Here is a 25,439-nt window from a genome sequence, read left to right on the forward strand (position 1 = left end):
CCAGTGCTCACGGTGGTGGGAACTGGCTTTCCGGAGCGAAGGAGTCTTGGCCCACTGCGGAAGACCCGGTTCAGTGGGGCCGAGGTTCCGGGCCAGGGCTGGAGATCCGATGCTGGCCTCGAGCGAGCGCCGCCTGAGGGCAAGCCCCGTCCCGCCCCTCCAAGCCGGGCTGCCCGGGGCCGCCCTCCCTCGAGCGGACCGTGTTAGGCCGCAGGGCGGGCCTCCGGGCTGGCAGGGGGGCGGTCAGGGGTGGCGCAGGGCCTGGTGCGGCGCAGGGCCGGGGCCGGATGCGAGGCATGACGGGAGCCCGCACTTCCTCTTCGGGGGCCTCAGAAAACCACAGGGCGTGGGGCCAGGCGGCGGCCCCCGGGGAGCCGGCAGGATGGCAGAGGGCAAGGCGGGCGGCGCGGCCGGCCTCTTCGCCAAGCAGGTGCAGAAGAAGTTCAGCAGGGCCCAGGAGAAGGTAGGCGGCCGGGCCTCGCCGTCTGTCCGGCCCTCAGGGAGCCAAGACAGAGCCCTGGTGGGCAGGAGGGGCGGGCAGGGCGCTCAGGGGCCCTGAAAGGCCTGGGCTGACGAGGAGGGTCTCCCTCTCTTCCGGGGAAACGGGAGTGGGGAGTGGGCTTCCATGAAAATTGGCAGATTGGAGAGAGATCCGAGATAGCCCCACCCGATCTTAGGCAAGAATGAGGGTGGCTGGGGAGACAACAGTCTGACAGAACCTTCGACAACCCTCAGGCTGACCCAGAAAAGGTGAAAGAAAGGAACTGACGACGGTGGCCACCTTTGATTCAAGTTTTGTCCTAGCAATCCAAAATTGGTATTTAAAACTGAAGGGTAATTTTCCTCAGAAGGTAATTTACCCAGTCAAAGACAGCGATGCAGTGGGTGCCAGGGTGCACCCTCGCTTAGCTTGGACAGGGAGTCCACCGAAGGCTAGAATAATCCTGTGTAGTTCTCCCCCTCCCTCATCCTGCCTGGCCTCTAGGTGGTGTTTCAGCTGATGTAAGCAGGAGCCCATATCTGCTTCCTGCACCCTCCCTTTGGCATGGGGAAGTACACCTCCCAGGATGATGAACCACATCTGTGTTCAGAGTGCATCCTTGGTTAGTGCCAGGTAGCCCTGCCCCAGCACTGGCATTTAGATAGGCTGCCCATCTATTATTTGCCTGCCAATCTAGATCCTGGGGACACTACACATTTTGATGGCATTTTTGTTTCTACCTGTCCAGAATATTATCTTGCTTCTAATCTGAACTTCTGCTCTCCAACTACCAACACCCTAGTAGACAAGGTGGTTTGGGAAGACGCGTCAGCCAGGGAGAGACAAGAAGGACCTGAGATAGAGTTTCTGTTTTTCTTTTTTTTCTCTCTCCTTATTAAGCCCAGCCTGCCTTCTACAACAGAGAAGTTTTGGTTTTCTAAGAGCTGATGGACTTAGAAGCATTTAGATGGAACAGCTCTGCTTAACAACTGAAATATCCCTATTATCTTCTTGGCTGGGCATGGTGGCTCACGCCTGTAATCCCAGCACTTTGGGAGGCCAAGGCAGGCGGACCACCTGAGGTCAGCCTGACCAACATGGAGAAACCTGGTCTCTACTAAAAATACAAAAGTAGCCAGGCATGGTGGCACATGCCTATAATTCCAGCTACCCTGGAGGCTGAGGCAGGAGAATCATTTGAATCTGGGAGGCGGAGGTTGCGGTGAACCGAGATCGTGCCATTGCACTCCAGCCTATGCAACAAGAGCAAAACTCTGTCTCAAAAAAAGAAAAGAAAAGAATTAAATATCTATTATCTTCTAAATGTGGAACACTGGTTTGAGCCCTGGGAAGGCTTAAGGGCAACCAGCTCTCCCAAGTTGATTTATCAGCAAAGAACGGATGGAATGTAGATGTAGCTCCTGACTTTAAGAGCCCAGAATCGAAGGGAGGGACTGTGTATACTTTTTCTATCATTTGAGGTTATGCTAAAGAGAGGAGAAAAAGGGGAAGAGTTTGTGTAGCCAGACTTTGTTACTTCACATACCCCAACTTCACCTTGATCCTAGTTTGAGCGTCTCAGAAGGCTTACAAATCTGGTAGACCCCAAGAGCAGTGCCTATGGGAAGGTCTAGCTAGAAACAGTGTGGGTGAGCAGGAAGTACTGGAGATGAGAAGGCCTCACTGTGGTTGAAACAAAACAAAACAAAAACCCTAAAAGACAAAGCACTTATGAATAATAGTAATTTTAAAAAGACATACAGGCCAGGCACAGTGGTTCACTCCTGTAATCCCAGCATGTTGGGAGGCCAAGGTGGGAGGACCACTTGAGTCCAGGAGGTCAAGGCTGCAGTGAGCGGTGATCATACCACTTCACTCAAGATGGGGCAATAGAGGGAAACACTGTCTCAAAAAAATAAAAATAAAAATTTATAAAAATAAAAGACATATCAATTGATTGTATTTCACTCTTGCATCTTCTGTCTTCATCTAGCCTCTCGTCAACACTATGACCTTGCTTTGGGCTTTCACTCCTTTGTAAGCATGGACTCCAAACCTTGGCTAAATAATATCCTGCTCTGGGCTTCAGATCTCAGGCCTGTAAAATGAGAGGGTTGATGTTCTTGATGAAACTCAATATAGTAAGAAAACTATGTTGAAAAGGAGTCACATTTGACTCAAATATTTCCCAAAGAGAGAACCAGTCACTCAGGTTCTTCTGGCCTGAACCCTAAGGAGGCAGAAAAAGAGGAGCAAACTCAAATCTGCCGTGGGGAATTCCCAGTTGATGCAGAAAACAAGATATTCTGAACCCAGACTAGACACAAGGGTAGGCAGAGGTTGAACTTGGGTAAGTTGGAAATGGCCTGGGATGCCAGGAGCTCAGCTGTCAGCCGGAAGCCAGTCCTTGATTGAGTCTTGAGAAGTTGTTGAGAGCAAGATAAAGAGGGAGAAATTTGCACTAAAATGAAAGCATTCCTTGCAACACTTTGATTTTTCTGCAAGCAGTTGGATTTAATCTTCTGAGTAAAAAGTAATAGTGATGTGTCAAATAGCAAAATGTGTCAAATATCAAGCACCTGTTACAGATTAGAGACAGGGATGTAAGAAAGTGATTATCTCTCCCTTTATGGAGCCAACATACTAGCAGTATGATCTCCTTTCATCTATTCTACCCTTTAAGCAAGTTATTAGCATCTCTGTTTTAGAAATAAGGAAACAAGGCTCAAAAGAGATTAGTAAGTAGCAGAAATATGACTGAAACCCAGGTGTCCTGCCTCTGAATCCTAACCTCAGGCTGCTGCTTTACAACATTCCTCATAAGCCACTCTCAACATCTGTGCTTCCCCCACTTCCTGCTGATCCTCTCTCAGGAGCAGAGCTCAGGGGTAGAAGCACGTTTTGTTCAGGCATCCTCTCAAAAGCTGGGAGTGGAGGTCTGGTGACCATTAAACACAATGGGATGACACATTTTTGGTCTGTTTTCCATTTCCTGGCGAAACTCAACATGAGACTGAATTTAAGCTGGCTTTATTGTGTGTGTGTTTTTTTAGTATGATACATCTTCACATTTCAAACCAAAGTACTGCTTTCACCATCTGTTTGTGATTTCTCATGGCAAACCTCTCAGATTCCCCTGGAAGGGGCGTTGTTGACCACTCCTTTGTTGGTCTTCTCTGCTGACATTTACTCCACTTAAATCCCAGAGGGTTTAATTCAACAAATATTTACAGAAAAACTCCTTTGTTCAGGGTACTGGGCTGGACCCAGCAGGGAATTTAGAGGTAAGAGACATTCTTGCTTGCCGGAGCTTACAATCTAGGTAAAATAATAATAATAATAAGTGACCTGAGGGATGCAGGTTTAAGGGAATTCAGAGGACAAAAAGATTGGGGGGAATCAAGAGGTTTCATAGTGGAGGCTGAATCTGAAATAGGAATTATGGACGATTAGTAGTTTTTTTTTTTTTTTTTTCTTGAGACGGAGTTTCGCTCTTGTTACCCAGGCTGGAGTGCAATGGCGCGATCTCGGCTCACCCCAACCTCCGCCTCCTGGGTTCAGGCAATTCTCCTGCCTCAGCCTTCTGAGTAGCTGGAATTACAGGCACGCGCCACTATGCCCAGCTAATTGATGATTAGTAGTTTTTCAAGCAAGTGGTCAGAGAGCATTCTAGCTGAGAAATGCCAGCATAAGCAACGCATGGAGCCTGGAGTGAGAAATAACAGCTGAGCTGGAACACAGGGATTAGTCAGAGAAAAGGCTAGAAAAATATATTAGGACGTTTTAAGGAAAGCTTACTTTATCATATATCCTAAAAATAAAGATTTCTGGCTGGGCGCTGTGGCTCACACCTGTAATCCCAGCACTTTCGGAGGCCGAGGTGAGTAGATCACCTGAGGTCAGGAGTTTGAGACCAGCCTGGCCAATGTGGCAAAATCCCGTCTCTACCAAAAAGTATAAAAATTAGCTGAGCATGGTGGTGTGTGCCTGTAGTCCCAGCTGCTTGGAGGCTGAGGCAAGAGAATCACCTGAACCCAGGAGGTAGAGGTTGCAGTAAGCTAAGATTATATCACTGTACTCCAGCCTGAGCAATAGAGCTAAATAGACTCTGTCACAAAATAAATAAATAAATATTTCCTACATAACCACAATAAATTTACTGCACCTAAGAAAATTTTTAGCAAAATTTTATAATGGTATCAACTATCCAGGCCCTATGCAAACTACCCCAATTGAGGGAATAAACTAAAACATGACAGGTCTCGATCTCCCACCTCGTGCCTTGGCCTCCCAAAGTGCTGGGATTACAGGCGTGAGCCACCGTGTGCAGACGTAATTTTTTTTGGAAGCTCTATTTCCACCCCTAAACCTGATCAACTACAGAAAAGTTAAAATCAATCAATGAACACTGGAATATTTTTCACACAGATTCACTAAGTGTTAACATTTTGCCACATTTGCTTTCTTGCTTTGCTCTGGCTGTTTCTCCTTAAATATCTATATTCTAACTTAGCTGCCAGGCCAGGCACATTGGGGCAGAATTCTCAAAGCTGAATTTTAGGGATTAGCATTATATGGGCTTTCATTAGGAAGTGATCCAAAAGTAGGATTTATTCATTCTTTCAACAAACAACATCTTGAAAACATCTCACTGAAAACAACAAACAACATCTTATTGAAAACAACAAGCATCTGTGCATCCTGTTCCCTCAAAGGTCTTTCATTGAGGAGGAACACCTATGACATAGTGTCAGTTCCCTAACATGTACCTGTTGCTTATGGCAACAAATTACTTCAGTTGCAGAGCACTGGGGTATGTTTCAGGATGGTAACACATTTTTACTTTCCAAGTTGGAAGGTGGGGAAGTTTCTCACAGTACCCCGCAACCCCACACCCTCCAGGCCTTTTGGCCTTGAGCCTTTTGGGGATTGGGGAGACTGATCTGCCCCAGTCATCCCCTACACTGACTCTAGACTAAGTTTTCTCTTTTCTATTTTTTTCTATCTTCTCTACCTATGAAGAACCAAATAGGGGCAAAGGAAGGGAGGGGTAGCAGAAAGGAAGTTAAGAGCTGCGCTTGCCACTAAACGAAGTGGTTTTGCAACTTTCTGGTAGAGGACAGTGTTTTGTTAATGGGGAAGGGTGGAGCCAGAGAGGATGGCAGGCTGTGCACATCCAGGGCTGGCTGGCAAGTGCGGTGGACTTAGAGACAGACACAAACAGATATAGCAAAATTAAAAAGGAAATACAACATTTACAGGCAAGGGAGCATAAAAACTAAACATAATGATAGTGAGTATATATTGAGGGCTCTCTGTGGGGCAGTTTACATGCCAAATAGCATTTAATCTCCTGATAAATCCAGGATATAAATATTATCTTAATGGGGGAAAGAGGGTTCTGTAAACTGAGGCTCAAAAGTTTAAGTGACTTGCCTGGAGACTTAGAGTCAGTAAGATAGGAGTTCATATCCAACTCTGGAGTGCTTCATCTTAACCACTACAGCAAGAGCTCCAGGAATGAGACACACCCTGGGTTACAAATGGAGATACTGGCCAGGCGAGGCGGCTTATGTCTGTAATCCCAGCTCTTTGGGAGGCTGAGGTGGGCAGATCACCTGAGGTCAGGAATTCAAGACCAACCTGGCCAACATGGCGAAACCTGACTAAAAATACAAAATTCGCCAGGCATAGTGGCAAGCGCCTGTAATCTCAGCTACTTGAGAGGCTCAGGCAGGAGAATCGCTTGAACCCAGGAGGCAGAGGTTGCAGTGAGCCAAGATCGCACCACTGCACTCCAGCCTGGGCAACAGAGCAAGACTTCTCTTAAAAAAAAAAAAAAAGAAGAAGAATGGAGATATGAATCAGAGTCTTTCCACAGAGCCTGCCACACTCCCCAGATCTGGGTACTGTTGCATGGCATTCAAAGACCTTCATAATGAAACTCCAGTCTCCCTTTCTAGCTTTATACCCCACCACTCCCCATAACAGCCATGCTGAACCAGCTCGTGAAGCTGTGTACTCCTATGATTTTGCTGATGCTGTCATCTCTAACTGGAATCCTCTTTCTACCCTCACCCTTTATTTATTTATTTATTTATTTATTTATTTATTTATTTATTTATTTATTTTTCTTATTATTTTTAAAATCAGTGTTTCGCTCTATTGCCCAGTCTGGAGTGCAACAATGTCACAATCTCAGCTCACTGCAACCTCTGCTTCCCAGGTTCACGCAATTCTTCTGCCTCAGCCTCCCAAGTAGCTGGGATTGCAAGCATGCATCACCATACTGGATAACTTTTTTTCTATTTAGTAGAGACGGGGTTTCACCATGTTGATCAGGCTGGTTTCGAACTCCTGACATCAGGTGACCCATCTGCCTTGGCCTCCCAAAGTGCTGGGGTTACAGGTGTGAGCCACTGTGCCTGGCCCCTATACTCTATTTCAGTCTAGCAAAATCCTACTCCAAGGCTTCACTCATTCATCTCCTCCTATATCAGTCTTTCTCTCCTTCCTGTTACAATTATTAATTATCTAGTTGCTGGATACTGAGAAATCTAAATGAGGCAAGCAAGTCCTTAACCCTTAAGGACCCTATAGTTTAGGAGAATAAACAAATAAATAGAAATAATAAAACAATAATAGAACTGTATACAAGAGAGAGAAGTTGCAAGCATTTGGGAGGGAGAGAATAATTGATCAGTGGGATGAAGTGGATGTGGCTGAGTGTCACAAAAGACATGGGGTATGAACTGGGTTTTATAAGATACTTACCTGGCAAGCAAGGTGGGAAAAGATATTCTAGAAAAAGGGACCAGCATCTATGACAAACAACAGTTTGGCTTATTCAAGAAACAAAAAGTGTTAGGGGGCCAGGTGCGATGGCTCACACTTGTAATCCCAGCACTTTGGGAGGCCAAGGTATGTGGATTATGAGGTCAGGAGTTCGAGATCAGCCTGGCTAACACAGTGAAACCCTGTCTATACTAAAAAATAGAAAAATTAGCTGGGTGTGGTGGCAGGCTCCTGGAATCCCAGCTACCTTGGAGGCTGAGCAGGAGAATCGCTTGAACTTGGGAGGCGGAGGTTGCAGTGAGTTGAGATAGTGCTATTGCACTCTAGCCTCGGTGACAGAGGAAGACTCTCTCTCAAAAAAAAAAAAAAAAAAAAAAAGACAGGAAAAAAAAGAGAAAAAAGTATTAAGAAAGGAGACCTGCAGAGAGGAGGAGTATGAATGAGAAGTGAGGCTTAATGCAGGGTCAGATCCTTAGGACCTGCATACAGCTAGAATTTGAACTATTACTTCAAGATACATATTAGGCTTTTTTTTTTTTTGTAAGACAGTTTCTCTCTGTCGCCCAGGCTGGAGTGCAGTGGAATGATCTTGGGTCACTGCAACCTCTGCTTCCCAGGCTCAAGTGATTGTCCTGCCTCAGCCTCCCACCATGCACAGCTAATTTTTTTTTTTTTTTTTTTAGTACAAACAGGGTTTCACCCTGTTAGCCAGGTTGGTCTCAAACTCCTGACCTCAAGTGATCCTCCTGCTTTGGCCTCCCAAAGTGCTGGTATTAAAGGCGTGAGCCACTGGGCCCAGCCCGTATTGGCCATTTAATAAAAACGTGTTGAACAGATGAATGGGGAACCATTAGAAGGTTGCAAGCAGCAGCATGGTAGATCTACTGCAGCAGGCCAGGTAATAAACAATGAGGGCCTAGACTAAGGCTGTGGCAGTGAAACTAGGAGAATAGGATGGTTTCTAGAGATGGACATGAAGAGGATGAAGGAGAAGTAGTTGAAGGCAACTCCTGGGATTCTAACTTGGGCATGGCAGGATGATGGTATCTCCTTCCAACATGGGGGTTATAGGCAGAAGACTCAGGGATTTCTTACTACATATAATTGCCTGTTTATAAGTGAGTGTCCTTTGAGAACAGAGACTGGGTCTTATTAATCCGCATGTCTTTTGCATTAGCACTGACATCAGTATGATGGTTTGACTTTCAGGTTTTCAAGTTGAGAGGAGGGAGACATGGATAGCATTCATGTCCAGCCAAGTTTCAGATGCATTATATCAGGGCCTCTCAAAGCTTTCCACAAAAGCCCTCAGGAGGGAATTGTCCCTGGCCTAACCTCTCTCACTCACTTCATCTATCTAGAGGAATCTATGGCTATAGCTGAAAACAGTCTCTCAAGTAAAAAATGTCTTCAAGGCTCATGTTTTACCTTTAAAAGCCATGCACATTTTACATTTTTCTCATTAATACTTGTTTGAATATAATGCTCTCCTCCTTCCTTCTAAAAAAAAAACCACTTTAAATATTAATAATGATGACAGCCAGCCTAGCAGCTCATGCCTATAATTGCAGCACTCTGGGAGGCTGAGGCAGCAGGATCACTTGAGCCCAGGAGTTCAGCCAGCCTGAACAACATAGTGAGACCCTGTCTCTACAGAAAATATTTTTAAATTAGCTGTGTGTGGTGGTGTGAGCATGTGGTCCCAGCTACTGGGGAGGCCATGGTGGGAGAATTGCTTGAGCCCAGGGAGGTTGAGGCTGTAGTAAGCTGTGATTGTACCACCGTACTACAGCCAGAGCAACAGAGCAAGACCCTTTCTCAAAGAAAATAAAAATAATAACAACGACATTCATTCAGAAAGATACCTTCTTCCTTCCTTCTCTCTCTCTCTCTCTCTCTCTCTCTCTCTCTCTCTCTCTCTCTCTCTCTCTCTTCTCTCTCTCTCTCTCTCTCTCTCTCTCCTCTCTTTCTTTTGACAGAGTTTCACTCTTGTCACCCAGGCTGGAGTGCAATGGTGCAATCTCTGTTCACCTCAACCTCCACTTCCCAGGTCCAAGCGATTCTCCTGCCTCAGCCTCCCAAGTAGCTGGGATTACAGGCATGCACCAGCTAATTTTGTATTTTTAGTAGAGACAGGGTTTCTTCTCCATGTTGGTCAGGCTGGTCTTAAACTCCCAACCTCAGGTGATCCACCCTCGTTGGTCTCCCAAAGTGCTGGGATTACAGCGTGAGCCACTGCACCTGGCCAGATATACCTTATGTCTTCTGGGCTTTATATTAATATATACTCTCTAGCTCACTACTACATACCCTCTAGAGCTATCCCTAATTTGAGAAGAACCATAAAACAGGATTATTTTTTCAGCAGTTTGTTACATTCCTAATTCTGTTGGTCTAGTAAGAGTACAGTCCTACAGTTACAAGTGAGATTCTTGACTGAAGCCAGGGTCATATGAGGCCAACAAGTAAGAGAGACTCGACAACAACCTTATGGGCCTTTCTGACTTATATCCCCAGATGCTGCAGAAATTGGGGAAAACTGTAGAAACCAAAGATGAACGATTTGAACAAAGCGCTAACAACTTCTACCAACAACAGGTAATCTGGAGGGTGGGGAGAGAAGCTTGGAAGAAGAAAGGAGACATGAGGGCTGAGTGGCAGAAGAACAAGAAATTCTACAAACTGAAAACATCCCTACCAAGCCACCTTCTCCCTAGGGTTAAGGGCTACAGAGTAACCTGCTGCTTATCCTTCCTCGGTAAACTAAAGGAATTTACTGGCCAGGCACGGTGGCTCATGTCTGTAATAACAGCACTTTGGGAGGCTGAAGCAGGAGGATCACCTGAGGTCAGGAGTTTGAGACTAACCTGGCCAACATGGTGAAACCCTGTCTCTACTAAAAATATAAAAAATATATATCCAAAGGACTATAAATCGTTCTCTTATAAGGACACATGCACACGAATGTTCATTGCAGCACTGTTTACAATAGCAAAGACCTGGAACCAACCCAAATGCCCATCGATGATAGACTGGATTGGGAAAATGTGGCACATATACACCATGGAATATTATGCAGCAATCAAAAATGATGAGTTCGTATCATTTGTAGGGACATGGATGAATCTGGAGAACATAATTCTCAGCAAACTGACACAAGAACAGAAAATGAAATACCGCATATTCTCACTCATAGGCGGGTGATGAAAAATGAGAACACATGGACACAGGGAGGGGAGTACTAAACACTGGGGTCTATTGGGGAAAAAAAAAGAAAAATAAATAAATAAATAAATAAAATAAAGGCTGGGCATGGTGGCTCACACCTGTAATCCCAGCACTTTGGGAGGCTGAGGCAGATGGATCATTGGAGGTCAGGAGTTTGAGACCAGCCTGACCAACATAGAGAAACCCCGTTTCTACTAAAAATACAAAATTAGCCAGGCATGGTGGCATGCACCTGTAATCCCAGCTACTCAGGAGGCTGAGGCAGGAGAATCGCTTGAACCCAGGATGCAGAGGTTGTGGTGAGTCAAGATCGAGCCACCTCACTTCAGCCTGGACAACAAGAGCGAAAACTCTGTCTCAAAAAAATAATATAATAAATTTAAAAATAATAAAAGGACTTTACCTTTTTTCTTGCTGCTGTCATTTTGGGGAACAGAGGAATGTTCTTTTTTTTTTTTTTTTTTTTTTAAGATGGAGTCTTGCTGTGTCACCCAGGCTGGAGTACAATGGCGCAATCTCAGCTCACTGCAACCTCCGCCTCCTGGGTTCAAGCAATTCTCCTGCCTCTACCTCCTGAGTAGCTGGGATTTCAGGCATGAGCCACCATGCCCGGCTAATTTTTGTATTTTCAGCAGAGATGTTGCTACCATGTTGCTCAGGCTGGTCTTGAACTCCTAAAGTTGTGATTCCCCCACCTCAGCCTCCCAAAGTGCTGGGATTACAGGTGTGAGCCACCACGCCCAGCCAGAAATGTTCTTTTCTCTTAATTGTTGCCCTCAGGACTGCCCAGGTACAGTGGCGTCATCAGGTCCTTACACAGCATCAAAGTGAGCCCTGCTACTTTAGTTTTTGGCTTATCCACCTCCCCAGAGTGCCTCTTTCCCACCCCAGGGCTCCTCGCCTGTCAGTAGCCCCACGTTTTTCTCACTGCCTCTTTACTCACTACATCTACCACTCCTGAGCCCTGTATCTAAAATAATACCTCTGTCTTCGACCTAGAATTTCCACCAACAAACCTCCAATTCTCATTGTTTATTTCAATTGGGATTTCTCTTTCAATCTTTTTTGTTTAAAATAGAGACAGGGTTTCATCATGTTGCCCAGGCTGGTGTCAAACTCCTGGGCTCAAATAGTTCTCCTGCCTCGGCCCCCCAAAGTGCTGGGATTACAGGCATGAGCCACTGTGCCTGGCCTAGATAATTTCACGTAGAAAATCTACATGAAGAAGGGCATGCCAGAGGTTTAACCTCCATGAATGTTTGCCTTTCCATCTACCATGAACAAGGCATGGGGCCCAGTGCTTCACATGCATTGAGTCATTTAATTTTTACATTAGCCTTAGAGATTGCTATTTCCTCTTTATACTGGAAAGGAGTTATTAAATTAAGAATATCAAGTCACATACAATTTTAACACTATCCAGAGTTACATCACATTTGACAGGTTAAGGGCACAGTCCTCATAAGACTGCCCTCCTTTTAGACACCAGCTGTAAGCTCCAGGGTTCCCAGAATACCTGTACTTCTGACCAGTTGGCTATACATGTGGGAATTCCTTCTACCTATTCAAGTTTTATTACAAAGATACAAATCAGGACAAGCCAAATGAAGAGACACATAAGGTGAGGTCCAGGAGGGTCACAAACATGAAGCTCCTGTGTCACCCTCACAGCATGTTGATGTAGTAAGCTTCAGGTGCTTGGAGTCCTTATTGCAGTTTCTTTATACATTGAATCATTGGTTACATGATTAAATCTATCTCTAGCTCCCCTTCCTCCTGCAGAGGTCAGGCTGACATCACCTGTCTCAGAGCCTCAACTCTGTAGTTACAGGGTTGATTTTTCCAGTCTAGCCAGCCACCATCCTGTCATTTTTTTAGCGTAAACTTAGGTATAAGTTAATTCAAGGAACCAGGGACAAAGACAACATAAAATCTTTTTTTTTTTTTTTTTTTTTTTTTTAATGGAGATGGAGCCTCCCTCTGTCGCCCAGGCTGGAGTGCAGTGGCGTGATCTTGGCTCACTGCAACCTCTACCTTCTGGGTTCAAGTGATTCTCCTGCCTCTTCAGCCTCCTGAGTAGCTGGGATTACAGGTGTGCACCACCATGCCTGGCTAATTTTTGTATTTTTAGTAGAGATTTCACCACGTTGGTCAGGCTGGTCTCAAACTCCTGACCTGGTGATCTGCCTGCCTTGGCCTCCCAAAGTGCTGGGAGTACAGGCACAAGCTACCACGCCTGGTCAATAAACTTTTTTTTAAAGGATATTAAACTTGTATAATGAATTCATACATACTCATCACTCAGCTTCCATAATTTATCCACTCCTGAGCAATCATGTTTCCTCTGTATCTCCACTTACTTTCTCCTATCCTTGATTATTGTGAAGCAAATTCCAGATATATCATTTCATCCAGCCTAAGTAACAAACAGAGGGAGGCTGTCTAAGAGGAAAAGATATTTATGTGGGAATAGAGTGTTGCAATGGGAATATGTGTACCATAGTAAACTATGAGGTATTCAGGGAAGTAAAGGAAGACAAAAATGTTTTCAAAGGAAAAAATGAGAAGAATTACATGATTGTTTGAAAATAATTATTCTTGGCTACAAAGATCAATAACAAGGACGACACCAGTCCAAGGCTGAACAGGCAGTTGCAGGGCAGAAGTCCTTGCAGAATATTTTTTGTATAAGGTTGTGATGGCCTTTGTGCAAGGCTATGGTTTTCATAGGGTCTTTTATGATAATTCTTATCAGGCATATAAGCATGAGAACCTCCTCTCCATAGCTTTCCCTGGCTTTATTATCAGGGATTTTTTTTTAAACACTAGTGACTCCATTTTTATTCCAACAACATTTACATATCCATAAAAATTTCATTATTAGGTGGGGCACAGTGGCTCACACCTGTAATCCCAGCACTTCGGGAGGCCAAGGAGGGCAGATTACCTAGGATCAAGAGTTTGAGACCAGCCTGGCTAACATGGTGAAACCCCCTCTCTACTAAAAATACAAAAATTAGCTGGGCGTGGTGGCACATACCTGTAATCTCACCTACTTGGGAGGCTGAAGCAGGAGTATCGCTTGAACCTGGGAGGTGGAGGTTTCAGTGAGCTGAGACCATACCACTGCGCTTCCAGCCTGGACAACAGAGTGAAACTCTGTCTCAGAAAGACAAAAAATTATAATCAGTCTCTAAAGATAGAACTCTTTTAAAATGCAACCACAATACCGTTATCACACCTCAAAATGTTTTTCTATAATACATTTACTTGGCCGGGCACGGTGGCTCATGCCTGTAATCCCAGCACTTTGGGAGGCCAAAGCAGGAGGATTAATTGAGCCTAGGAATTCAAGACAAGCCTGGGCAACATAGCAAGACCCTGTCTCTACAAAAAAATACCAAAATTAGCCAGGTGTGGTGGCACATGCTTGTAGTTCCAACCACTTGGGAGGCTGAGGTAGGAGGATTGCTTGAGCCCAGGAATTCCAAGCTGCAGTGAGTTATGATCATACCACTACATGCCAGCCTAGGCAGCAGAGCAAGACCTGGTCTCAAAAATGAATAAATAAATCGGTATAAATAAAATATGTACTCATTACAACAAATCAGAAAGTAAATGGTTGAGTGCAGTGCCTCACACCTCCCAGTGGAAGGCTGAGGTGAGAGTATTGCTGAGGTTAGGAGTTTGAGACAAACCTGGCAACACAGGATACCTTATCTCTGCAAAAAATAAAAAATATTAGCTGGCCATGGTGGTGCATGCCTGTGGTCCCAACTACTAAGCAGTGAGCTGCAATTGTGCCACTGTACTCCAGCCTAAGTGGCAGAGCAAGACCCTGTCTCAAAAAAAAAAAAAAAAAAAACCCAAAGAACATCAGGAAAAAGAAAAAAATGAATTAAAAATCAATAATAGACCCATTATAGTGCCTCATGCCTATAACCCCAGCACACCGAGAGGCCAAAGTGCTGAGCTTAGAGTTTGAGATCTGCCTGGGCAACATGGCAAAACCCATCTCTACAAAAAATACAAAAATTAGCTGGGCATGATGGCATGCTCCTATAGTCTTAGCTACTTGGGAGGCTGAGGCAAGAGGATTGCCTGAGTCCGGGAGTGAGCTTCACGCCACTGCACTCTAGCCTGGGTGACAAAGTGAGACCCTGTCTCAACAAAAAAAGGAAAAGAAAACAATGTTAACAAAACAATTATGATTTTTCGTCTTCTTAAACTACAACTATGTTATATCTTTACAATTCCTTTGGCTATATATGTGTATGATATCTAAGTATATCCACAATAAATAAATGTGAGGCTTACTGAAGTGAGATTATTCCATGCATATGGTTTTGCAACTTGCCTTTTTCACTTATGAATGTCATACAAATATCTTTTCAGATATTTCTGATTAAATAGTCCAAGAAAATGTAAGTTTTAGTGCTATCTTTTAACAAAAAACTAGAATCATTTCTTGTTTTTTGTTTTTTTAGATGGAGTTTTGCTCTTGTTACCCAGGCTGGAGTGCAATGGCACGGTCTCAGCTCACCGCAAGTTCCTCCTCCCAGGTTCAAACGATTCCCCTACCTCAGCCTCCTGAGTAGCTGGGATTATAGGCATGTATCACCATGCCTAGCTAATTTTTTTTGTCTTTTTAGTAGAGACGGGGTTTCTCCATGTTGGTCAGGCTGGTCTTGAACTCCTGACCTCAGGTGATCCGCCTGCCTCGGCCTCCCAGAGTGCTGAGATTATAGGCGTGAACCACCACGCCCGGCCACAATCATTTCTTTTCTTTTTTGTAGACGGAGTTTCGCTCTTGTTATCCAAGCTGAGTGCAATGGCACGATCTTGGCTCACTGCAACCTCCGCCTCCTGGGTTCAGGCAATTCTCCTGCCTCAGCCTCCCAAGTAGCTGGGATTACAGGCACGCGCCACCATGCCCAGCTAATTTGTATTTTTAGTAGAGACGGGGCTTCACCATGTTGACCAGGATGGTCTCGATCTCTTGACCTCGTGATCCACCTGCCTCAGCCTCCCAAAGTGCTGGGATTACAGGCGTGAGGCACCACGCCCGGCCCACAATCATTTCTTAATATGACAAAATATCTTGTCAATGTTCAAATTCCCCTGATTGTGTCTTCATGTTTTTTTATGGTTTGTTTAAATCAGCAACTCACCGACATGTTTAAGTCTCTTAGATTTAAGGTTATATTTCTTAATCTGTGTTCTAATCCCTCCCTTCTTGTAGAAGCTTATTTGTTGATGATACTAGGTTGTTTGTCCTGAAATTTCCTACAGTCTATATTTTGCTGATTGAATTCCCATGGTATTGTCTAATATGCTTCTATGCCTTCCATACTTTCTGTAAATTGATGGACTTAGAGGCTTGATGAGATTCAAGTTTTTGTTTTGACAGCAAGAATACTTAATAGGTGTTATTGTATTCTTCCATCAGGAGGCACATAATGTCTGGTTGTCTCCTTTTTTGTGTGATGTTAATAGTGAAGTAACAGCATATAAGTTGCAGGGCCAGGATTTAGACTTAAACTCAGCTTTTTTCACTATGCTTCACTAGGAGGCCTCCCTGGGCCTCTTCTCAACTCTTATTACTGTTCTATTTCCAACTCCAGGATGAAAGAAGAAGAATCAGTAAGTTGACATCCACTTCGGAAGGTTTCTGATTCTTGGCCCATTTTGTCCCTCTGTCCTCTCTCTAAGAGCAGATGTGTAGGTAGAAAAGGTAAGAAATGAAGTAGGGCCATCAGGAAGAACAAGAACCAATGGGACAGTCCCCTCAGAATTCCCTGTGGAAGCCCACCATTTAAACATCACTTAAGGAGGGAAAGTATGTTCGATAAATGAAATGGAGTTAGGTGGGGAAGAAAGAAAAGCTTCTAGCTGGGTGCAGTGGCTCATGGCTGTCATCCCAACACTTTGGGAGGCTGAGGCAGAAGGCCCAGGGGTTCAAGACCAGCCTAGGGAACATAGTGAGACCTTGTCTCTATTTTAAAAATAAAATAAATAAGGAAAAACTTCTTGACTAAGAGAATGATACATCTATAAGTGCTGATTGAACATACTTTTGAAATTCTCCTCTTGGTAAATTCATTTAACAAACTATTTTTTTAATTACTTTTTTTTTTTTTTTTTAAGACTGGGGTTTCACCATGTTGGTCAGTCTGGTCTTGAACTCCCGATCTCAGGTGATCTGCCCGCCTTGGCCTCCAAAGTGCTTGGATTACAGGCATCAGCCACCACAACCGACCCATTTAACAAACATTTTATGAGCACCTGCTGAGTGCCAGGCACTGTTAACACAGGTGCTGGGACTTCAACATGAATGAGCCAACATGCCTCCCCACAAGGCTCTCAGTTTAAGGAGGAAGACAGTGACAATACAGACACATCTGACCTGGGGTGGCAAAGACACACAGGAGGAAAAAGGACAAGGTCAAGGATTTTTTTTTTCTTTTTGTGAAGATGGGGTCTCGCTATGTTGCCCAAGCTGGTCTCTAACTCTTAGGCTCAAGCAGTCCTCCTGCCTCTGACTCCTTGAGGTCTGGGATTACAGGTGTGAGTGAAGCGTTCCAGAAGCTGAACCAGTTGGTTGTGTGCCCGATCTCTCACCCACAGTCAGCTTGCAGGTAAACTTTTTTTTTTTTTTTGTAAACTTTTTATTAATAGCTTGTCTTATTAGTCCCAAACTTCCTGGCCTAATTTCAATGTCTTGCCACTTGCCCACATTCCCTATCACATTTCTATAGGTAATATTTCTTTGAGGCTCTACTTGCTTCCCCCTATTCCTTCTCTTCAGAGTGTATTACATAGGAAGGATCCTTTTCCTCAAGGAGCACTTAAACCTGTTATTTCTGATAGTGATAGCGACTTCCAATTCATTACCTTTAAAATCAAATCTAATAATCTAGCTTCATCTTTCCCTCTTGGATCTACATTAAACCAAGCACTTTTCAACACTTGGTCAAGGTTTGGGCATCCTATTTACACTTGTTTTGCTGAGTGTCTGAGTCCATTTTCCACTAGGGAACCCCAGGATAACAACCCTCTCCATCCTCAGTACCCCAGCCTCTCTCTCTCTCTCTCTTTTTTTTTTTTTTTTTTTGAGATGGAGTCTCACTCTTTGTCACCCAGGCTAGACTGCAGTGGTATGATCTTGGCTCACTGCAACCGCAACCTCTGCCTCCTGTGTTGGAGCAATTCTCCTGCCTCAGCCTCCCAAGTAGCTGGGGATTACAGGTGTGCACCACCACGCCTGGCTAATTTTTGTATTTTTAGTAGAGATGGGATTTCACCATGTTGGCCAGCCTGATCTTGAACTCCTGACCTCAGGTGATCCACCCACCTCAGCCTCCCAGAGTGCTGGGATTACAGGCATGAACCACCACACCCGGCCAGTACCCCAGTCTCTTAGACCTAGCTCTGTCCACCTGACTGCTCAGGACAAGCTTCTGGTGTGAGTGGTTCATTAACCGAGGGTTGGGACTGTTTGTATAATGGGTGGAAGGACTGACTCACACTCTTTATGGCAATGCCAGTAACTTGGCAAGGATTCAGAGAGCAGAAGTGATAAAATCATAAGATTTAGACCTAGAACTGGTCTTGCCCTGCATTTATAGATGAAGAAATGGAAGGCAGAGAAGTGGAATAACTTGCTAGTTGGTGGTAGAGCCAAGTTTCTTGACTCCCAGACAAGCGAGAATCCAAGACTATGCGAGTCACATCTGTCAAGAAAGGAGAAAGATGTTGGGATTATTCAACCTGCAGATATTCCAGGGGAGGACAAATAGGTCAGAGAAACCTGGTGCTGTCCTGTCTTCCCCTTCCTCCCCCGCTCTACACCACTACTCCCTCTGCACACACACACTCACACTCATACTTCATCTTCTCAAAAGAAAGAGCAAGAGCATAAAGGAGAATTTTCTGACTAAATGGCTTGATTCCAAAACACAGAAATGGAGCTGGGCTTTTGTGAGCGACAGCAGAGAGGAGAAGGCGTTCCATTTTCTGGGCTGTGACAGAGTACCCCTAGTTTTGAACAGTGTGTATTTATGCATGGTTGCCTTGATTACTGATCTGATTTTTCAGGTCATATGAGAACTAATGGGGAAAAAATAGGAATTTTATTTGTAGAAATTGTGCAAGGTAATTTTTTTTGAGATGGAGTTTTGCTCTCGTCACACAGGCTGGAGTGCAATGGCATAATCCTAGCTCACTGCAACCTCTGTGCTCCTTGGGTTCAAGTGATTCTCCTGCTTCAGCCTCCCGAGTAGCTGGGATTACAGACACATGCCACCACAACTAGCTAATTTTTGTATTTTTAGTAGAGACGGGCCTTTACCATGTTAGCCAGGCTGGTCTTGAGCTTCTGACCTCAGGTGATCCACCCGCCTCGGCCTCCCAAAGTGGTGGGATTATAGGTGTAAGCCACGGTACCTGGACTTTGCAAGGTAATTTAACAGTTTTTATTACTTTGTTATATTTATTTTTGAAATAAAAATTTTATAGTGAAGTAAAAAATTGGGTCCTTTTTTTTCCTTCAATAAGTAATTTTAAAGCCTTGTTAATTTTTATAAATCTCCAAAACTCTTTCAAGGCTCGTTAAAACCTTGATTATCACCTTTTCAAAATTCTCAAACTTCTGTCTACGTATCTTACCCATGTTTAAAAGACATTGTGGGCTGGGCACGGTGGCTCACGCCTGTAATCCTAGCACTTTGGGAGGCCAAGGTGGATGGATCACCTGAGGTCAGGAGAGTTCAAGACCGGCCTGGCCATCATGGCGAAACCCCATCTTAAAAAAAAAAAAAAAAAAGGACATTGTGGTGGCCAAGCACGGTAGCTCACACCTATAATCCCAGCACTTTGGGAGGCCAAGGTGAGTGGATCACATGGGTATGAGAGTCAAGACCAGGCTGGCCAACATAGTGAAACTCTGTCTCTATTAAAAATACAAAAAAATTAGCTAGCCATGGTGGAAAGCACCTGTAATCCCAGCTATCATGGAGGCTGAGGCAGGAGAATCACTTGAACCCAGGAGGTGGAGCTTCTGGTGAGCCAAGATCCCGCCATTCCACTCCAGCCTGGACAACAGGGGCAAAACTCCATCTCAAAAAAAAAAAAAAAAAAGATGTTGTGTACATTTAACATATTAGGCTATCTAAGCTTTTTTTCTGTGAATAAAAAGCAAGGAGGAAGTGAGATATCCTTCCTGGTAAATGCTGAGTGTTTCTGAATGTTGAATTTTGTTAACTGACTGAATCTGTCTCCATTATGCTATTGAAAGTGCTTTCTCAAGGTCACCAGAGACATATTACCAAAACCAGTGAGTTTTGCCAATTCTTCCTGCGTTCCAACCTCTCTGTAGTATCTGACACTTCCTTGACATAGTTTGTTTTTTAGACAGAGTCTGCTCTTTTGCCCAGGCTGGAGTTCATTGATGTGACTGTGGCTCACTACAGTCTCTACCTTCCAGGTTCACACGATTCTCCAGCCTCAGCCTCCCAAGTAGCTGGGATTACAGGTGTCTGCCACCACACCCGGCCTCATTTTTGTATCTTTAGTAGAGACAGAGTTTCACCATGTTGGCCAGGCTGGTCTCGAACTCCTGACCTCAAGTGATCCACCCGCCTCAGCCTCCCAAAGTGCTGGGATGACAGGTGTGAGCCACCGTGCCCAGCCTATTTCCTTGATTGTTTCTATGATGTTCTCTTAATCCTCCTATGATAACACAGCATACAATCCCAGTTCCGTACCTCTCTGACAGTGCCTTTCACTCCTTTAGGACTCTCTGGGTCCTCATGTCCCTTCAAACTGACATTCAGCCCTTGAGAGGGACTTTTGATCTAAGATTTGGCCAAAAGTTTAGACTAGCTTGGAAGTGAGCTCTGGAGGCAAGAAAATGGATGAAATATCTAGTCCAGTTTTCTTTGTTGATTTGACCAAGTAGACCTAAATTTTCTGCTGCTAAAATTAAGTAATAGTGACCTTTCCCCAGAGATTTCCAGGAAAAAATTTTGTCACTAGATAGAATTTTCTGAATTTTCCTTTTTTTCTCCCATAATTTTTTATTTTTATTTTCATTTATTTATTTATTTATATTTTTGGAGACAGTTTCGCTCTTTTTGCCTAGACTGGAGTGCAGTGGCGCAATCTCAGCTCACTGCAGCCTTCACCTCCCAGGTTCAAGTGATTCTCCTACCTCAGCCTCCCGAGTAGCTGGGATTACAGGCATGTGCTATCACACCCTGCTAATTTTTTGTATTTAGTAGAGATGGGGTTTCACTATGTTGGTCAGGCTCGTCTCAAACTCCTGAGCTCAGGTGATCCACCTGCCTCAGCCTTCCAAAGTGCTGGGAGCCACTGTGCCCAGCTCCATAATTTTTTATATTTTTGGTATCAAAAATAGTCTATCAAGGAATGAATACAGCAAATAACAAATGAACAAATTCACAAGTATTTTATGGTGTACTGAATAATGCAGCTTGGTTATTAGGTATACCATCCCCAGAACTGGTCTGTTCTGACCTATAGGCTGACCCCGTAGAGTACCCTTGAAGTGGGCTACACCTCTCAGTCCATCCCTACACTCCTGAAGTCAGGTTCCAGAATGTCAGCTGTCAGGCCTTAAATTCCCACCCAACTATTCAAAATGAGTTTACACATAGGAAGGAGACCAAAATGGGAAGGGGCTCTAAACACCATAAGGAACAGTTGAGGAAACCTATGAAAAAGACTTGGTCAAGGGCACGTGAAAGGTGTCTTCAAACATGTATGGAAGAGAAATTAGATCTACTCTATGGGTACAGAAGACCAACTGAAGACTAATAGGAAAAAGTTTGTTTGTTTGTTTGTTTTGAGATGGAGTCTTGCTCTGTTGCCCAGGCTGGAATGCAGTGGCACAATCCTATCTCAGCTCACTGTAACCTTCACATTCCAAGTTCAAGCAATCCTCCTACCTCAGCCTCCCAAGTAGTTGGGATTACAGGCACCTACAACCACACCTGGCTAATTTTTGTATTTTTAGTAGAGATGGGGTTTCACTGTGTTGGTCAGGCTGGTCTCAAACTCCTGACCTCAGGTGATCTGCCCACCTTGGCCTCTCAAAGTGCTGGGATTATAGGCATGAGCCACTGTGCCTGGCCCAGAAAAAGTTTTAACAGAGCTAGTTTAAAATCAAGTGATACTGTCTCAGGCAAGATGTTGGGTTCCAGTTCCTGGAAGTACTTGAGAAGCAGAGGCTAAATGAACATTTGTCAGAGTTACAACAAAAGCAGTTCATTTATCAGATTGAGATTTAAACTTCTAACTCTAAATGACACCTTCCTCTCCTTCGTTTTTAGAGGGAGGAGGAGGCCTTATCTGAACTTGGGGTTCCTAGCCTAAAAAATGAGATTTCAGACACAGGAGCAAAGATGGAAGCAGGGATAGATAGATAGAGAGATGAAGACATTTGGGTGGGAACAGGAGGAGAGGCAATGACGGGGCTCCCTGGAGTAGCATAAAGCAGGTGACTGATGGAAGGGAAGGGTAAAGTGAGGCAATGAAGAGAAGGATATCAGAGGAGGGGAGGAATGTCTGCGTGAGGATTCAGAGAAAGAAGAAGGCCTGGTGTCTGTGGAAAATGGTAGCGCTTTACCCAGGGAGGAGGGTGTAAGCCAGAGGATGGCATAGATCGTATTACACAGAGAACACTTACATTTCAACAGAGGAACTGGGATATCGGCTCTTGTTCCATGGAAGGAAGACATGCCAGTGTAATGGGAGCTGTAGCAAGCCCCCATCTTAAACACTAACACCAGGCAGGTCACGGCGGTTCACTCCTGTAATCCCAGCACTTTGGGAGGCTGAGGTGGGTGGTTCACCTGAGATCGGGAGTTCGAAACCAGCCTGACCAACATGGAGAAACCTGTCTCTACTAAAAATACAAAATTAGCCAAGTGTAGTGGTGCATGCCTGTAATCCCAGCTGCTCGAGAGGCTGAGTCAGGAGAATAGCTTGAATCTGAGAGGTGGCGGTTGTTGCAGTGAGCCGAGATCATGCCATTGCACTCCAGCCTGGGCAACAAGAGCCAAACTCTGTCTAAAAAAAAACTAATACAAAAGAGACAACCTACAACACGTTGATAAAGAAAGTAAAGGCTAACTTACAAAAATTGTGAATATTTGGAGAAATTCCAAGTGTGATTTCTGCTTTTAACCTAGTTTTTGACTTTGACCTCGGGGCATCTTTTGAAATATCAATCTCTTTCGTCACCAAATGTACTTTTCTCTTTCAGGCAGAAGGCCACAAGCTATACAAGGACCTGAAGAACTTCCTTAGTGCAGTCAAAGGTTGGTATTGTAGCACAGGATAATCCAGAGGACATTTATATAGCTACTAAGAGGTTTAGGGGAAGAAAACAACAACCATACCCCCAGATTTTTGTCATTTTATTATTTATTTAGACTCCTGGAACTTTGTGAGCCAAGGAAGAGTGACTCTTCCTTTCAGCCCATCCAGCTTCCCTCACTTATATAACCCAGACCTTCTGAGTCCGTCCTTCTGAATTGAACCCACTGATTTGTCACCCACGTGATTACACCAACTACTGTTGAGGAACTTGATGGTGGGACTGAATTCTCTCCTTTCAGTGATGCATGAAAGTTCAAAAAGAGTGTCAGAAACCCTGCAGGAGATCTACAGCAGCGAGTGGGATGGTCACCAGGAGCTGAAGGCCATCGTAGGGGTAAGGGTGGCTTGGGTTTCACAACTTGTTGGCACTTACTTCTGTTTGCATCTCAACCTCAGCTTAGCTTCTCTATCCAAGAAAATAGGAAAACAAAGGAGCCAGTTCACACTGTGCATTTGTATAGGCTCATTCGCTGGGTGGTAGGAAGAAGCTGCAACTATGAAGGTAAAAACAAGTTTTCCCTAATCTGTGGATTCCTTTAATTTTGACCCTCTTCCCCTCTTTAAAACATTATGGGAAGTTTTAGCTCCTAAAGATTGGTCGTTTTTTTAAAACAAAATTCATGCAGTTATATACTCTTAAACTTTCCCATCTAAGCTCTGGAGTCCGAGGCTTTGACCTTGTGCTCTGTTCTTAATCCCTGAATGTATGTTCAGACCCCGATAGAGCAGTTCCTTGGGGTAGGGGCTGTTTCTTTTCTTCCTCTGACTATTCCCCAGAATCCAACATGATATTCTAAATACAGTGCTACAAAAAAGAAGTTTTTTGCAGGAAAAATTTGGCTATTTCCCTGGTAGACGGTTGTGGTTAGGAAGTGGAGCCTTCACCAGCCTCTGCCTCTATCCCACAGAATAATGATCTCCTTTGGGAGGACTACGAGGAAAAACTGGCCGACCAGGCTGTGAGGACCATGGAAAACTACGTCGCCCAGTTCAGCGAGATCAAGGTACTCAATGTACGGAATGAAGGCTGGGTTGTGGATGGCCCAATCCAGGTTAGAGAACATACTAGGTTAGGCATTGTAAGTAGAATTAGAGCTTCATGATTAGAAATGAAGTTTGGGTAAGTTAGGAGAAAGATTAAGGTTGAGGGTTAGGTAAGAGGTTAGGATAGAAGGTTGGAAGTAGTGTGAAGTTTGTGTTTAAACTTAGATTTCAAGGCTGGGTGCAGTGGCTTACACCTATAATCCCAGTACTTTGGGAAGCCAAGGCAGGAGGACCACTTGAGCCTAGGAGCTCAAGACCAGCCTGCGCAACGTGGCAAAACCCCATCTCTACAAAAAACTACTAAAAAAAATTATTCAGTGTGGTAGTGCGTGTCTGTAGTCCCAGCTACCCTAGGAGGCTGGGTGAAGGATCACTGGAGCTGGGGAGGGAAAGGTTGCAGTGAGCCGAGATCATGCCACTGCGGTCCAGCCTGGGTGACAAAGGCTGGTGTCTCAAAATAAGTAAATACATAAAATAAACAGATTTCAGTGAGCTATATTTGCACTGATTTTGAATCAGATACAAGTTAGAGGCATCCCTTTTAGCTGTGACAAACAGCTGATGGCACTCAAGATATTATATAGAAGAGGAAACATGGAGCAATCAAATAGTTACCTTCAAATACTTGAAAGTCTGTTGGGTAAAAGAGGAAGTCCACCTATTCTAAACTCTTCCAGAAAGCAAAATTAGAGTCCATCTATTCATTAAGCTAGTATTTTTTTTTGTTGAGACGTAGTCTTGCTCTGTTACCCAGGCTAGAGTGCACTGGTACAGTCTCGGCTCACTGCAACCTCCACCTCCCGTATTCGAGCAATTCTTCTGCCTCAGCCACCGGAGTAGCTGGGATTCCAGGCGTGCACCACAATGCCAAGCTGATTTTTGTACTTTTAGTAGAGACAGGGTTTCACCATGTTGGTCAGGCTGGTCTCAACCTCCTGACCTCAGGTGATCCGCCCCCACAGCCTCCTAAAGTGCTGGCATTACAGGCATGAGTCACGGAGCCCGGCACTAGTTTTTATTAAACACCTACTCTGTCAGGCACTGTGCTGATTCAGAGGAAGAAGTTAGAGGGAGGCTGACTTAAGTTCCTAACAGTTAAAGGTTTCCGAAAACAAAATGAAATAGACTCAAAGATAGTGAGTTGTCTGTTGTTTGGGCAAACAGAAGTCAAACTACTTCTTATCTTGGATATTGTGGAGAAGCCTCATGTATTGTATGGGAAGTTGGACCACATAATTGCTAAAATCTTTTCAAATTCTGTGACTGAGAGAATGAGATGATTCAATAACATAGTTTGCTTCTCCCTGGTATAATTTATCGTTTGTATAAGATTGAGTAGACTTTCTCTCAGTGCTCATAGTAATTTATGGCTTCTGTTGTGTTTTAGAGCTTTCAAAGCACTTTGTATTCAGCATTCAATCTTTCAAATAACCGTTGTATAAGGGCAGATGGGGCTATTGAGGTTCCAAAAGAAATGTGCCTTACCACT

General features: G+C 44.3%; 1 protein-coding gene across 3 annotated transcripts in view; it reads left to right on the forward strand.

The window, feature by feature from the left end:
- The first annotated feature begins 331 nt into the window (after nucleotides 1–331).
- BIN2 (bridging integrator 2) overlaps nucleotides 332–25,439 on the forward strand; it is a 43,390-nt gene continuing 18,282 nt past the window's right edge. The window contains exons 1-5 of one of the 3 annotated variants that reach the window (XM_002752478.6): nucleotides 332–463; nucleotides 9,794–9,874; nucleotides 22,791–22,845; nucleotides 23,146–23,240; nucleotides 23,815–23,910. In XM_002752478.6, the coding sequence (XP_002752524.4) occupies nucleotides 383–463; nucleotides 9,794–9,874; nucleotides 22,791–22,845; nucleotides 23,146–23,240; nucleotides 23,815–23,910 (408 nt within the window). In that variant the 5' untranslated portion in view covers nucleotides 332–382. Of the gene's footprint in view, nucleotides 464–9,793; nucleotides 9,875–22,790; nucleotides 22,846–23,145; nucleotides 23,241–23,348; nucleotides 23,409–23,814; nucleotides 23,911–25,439 lie in introns of those variants that run through there. The other 2 variants (XM_035256741.3, XM_035256742.3) reach the window with 2 other exon arrangements.

This window comes from Callithrix jacchus, chromosome 9 (assembly GCF_049354715.1).
Source record: "Callithrix jacchus isolate 240 chromosome 9, calJac240_pri, whole genome shotgun sequence".
NCBI lineage: Eukaryota > Metazoa > Chordata > Mammalia > Primates > Cebidae > Callithrix > Callithrix jacchus.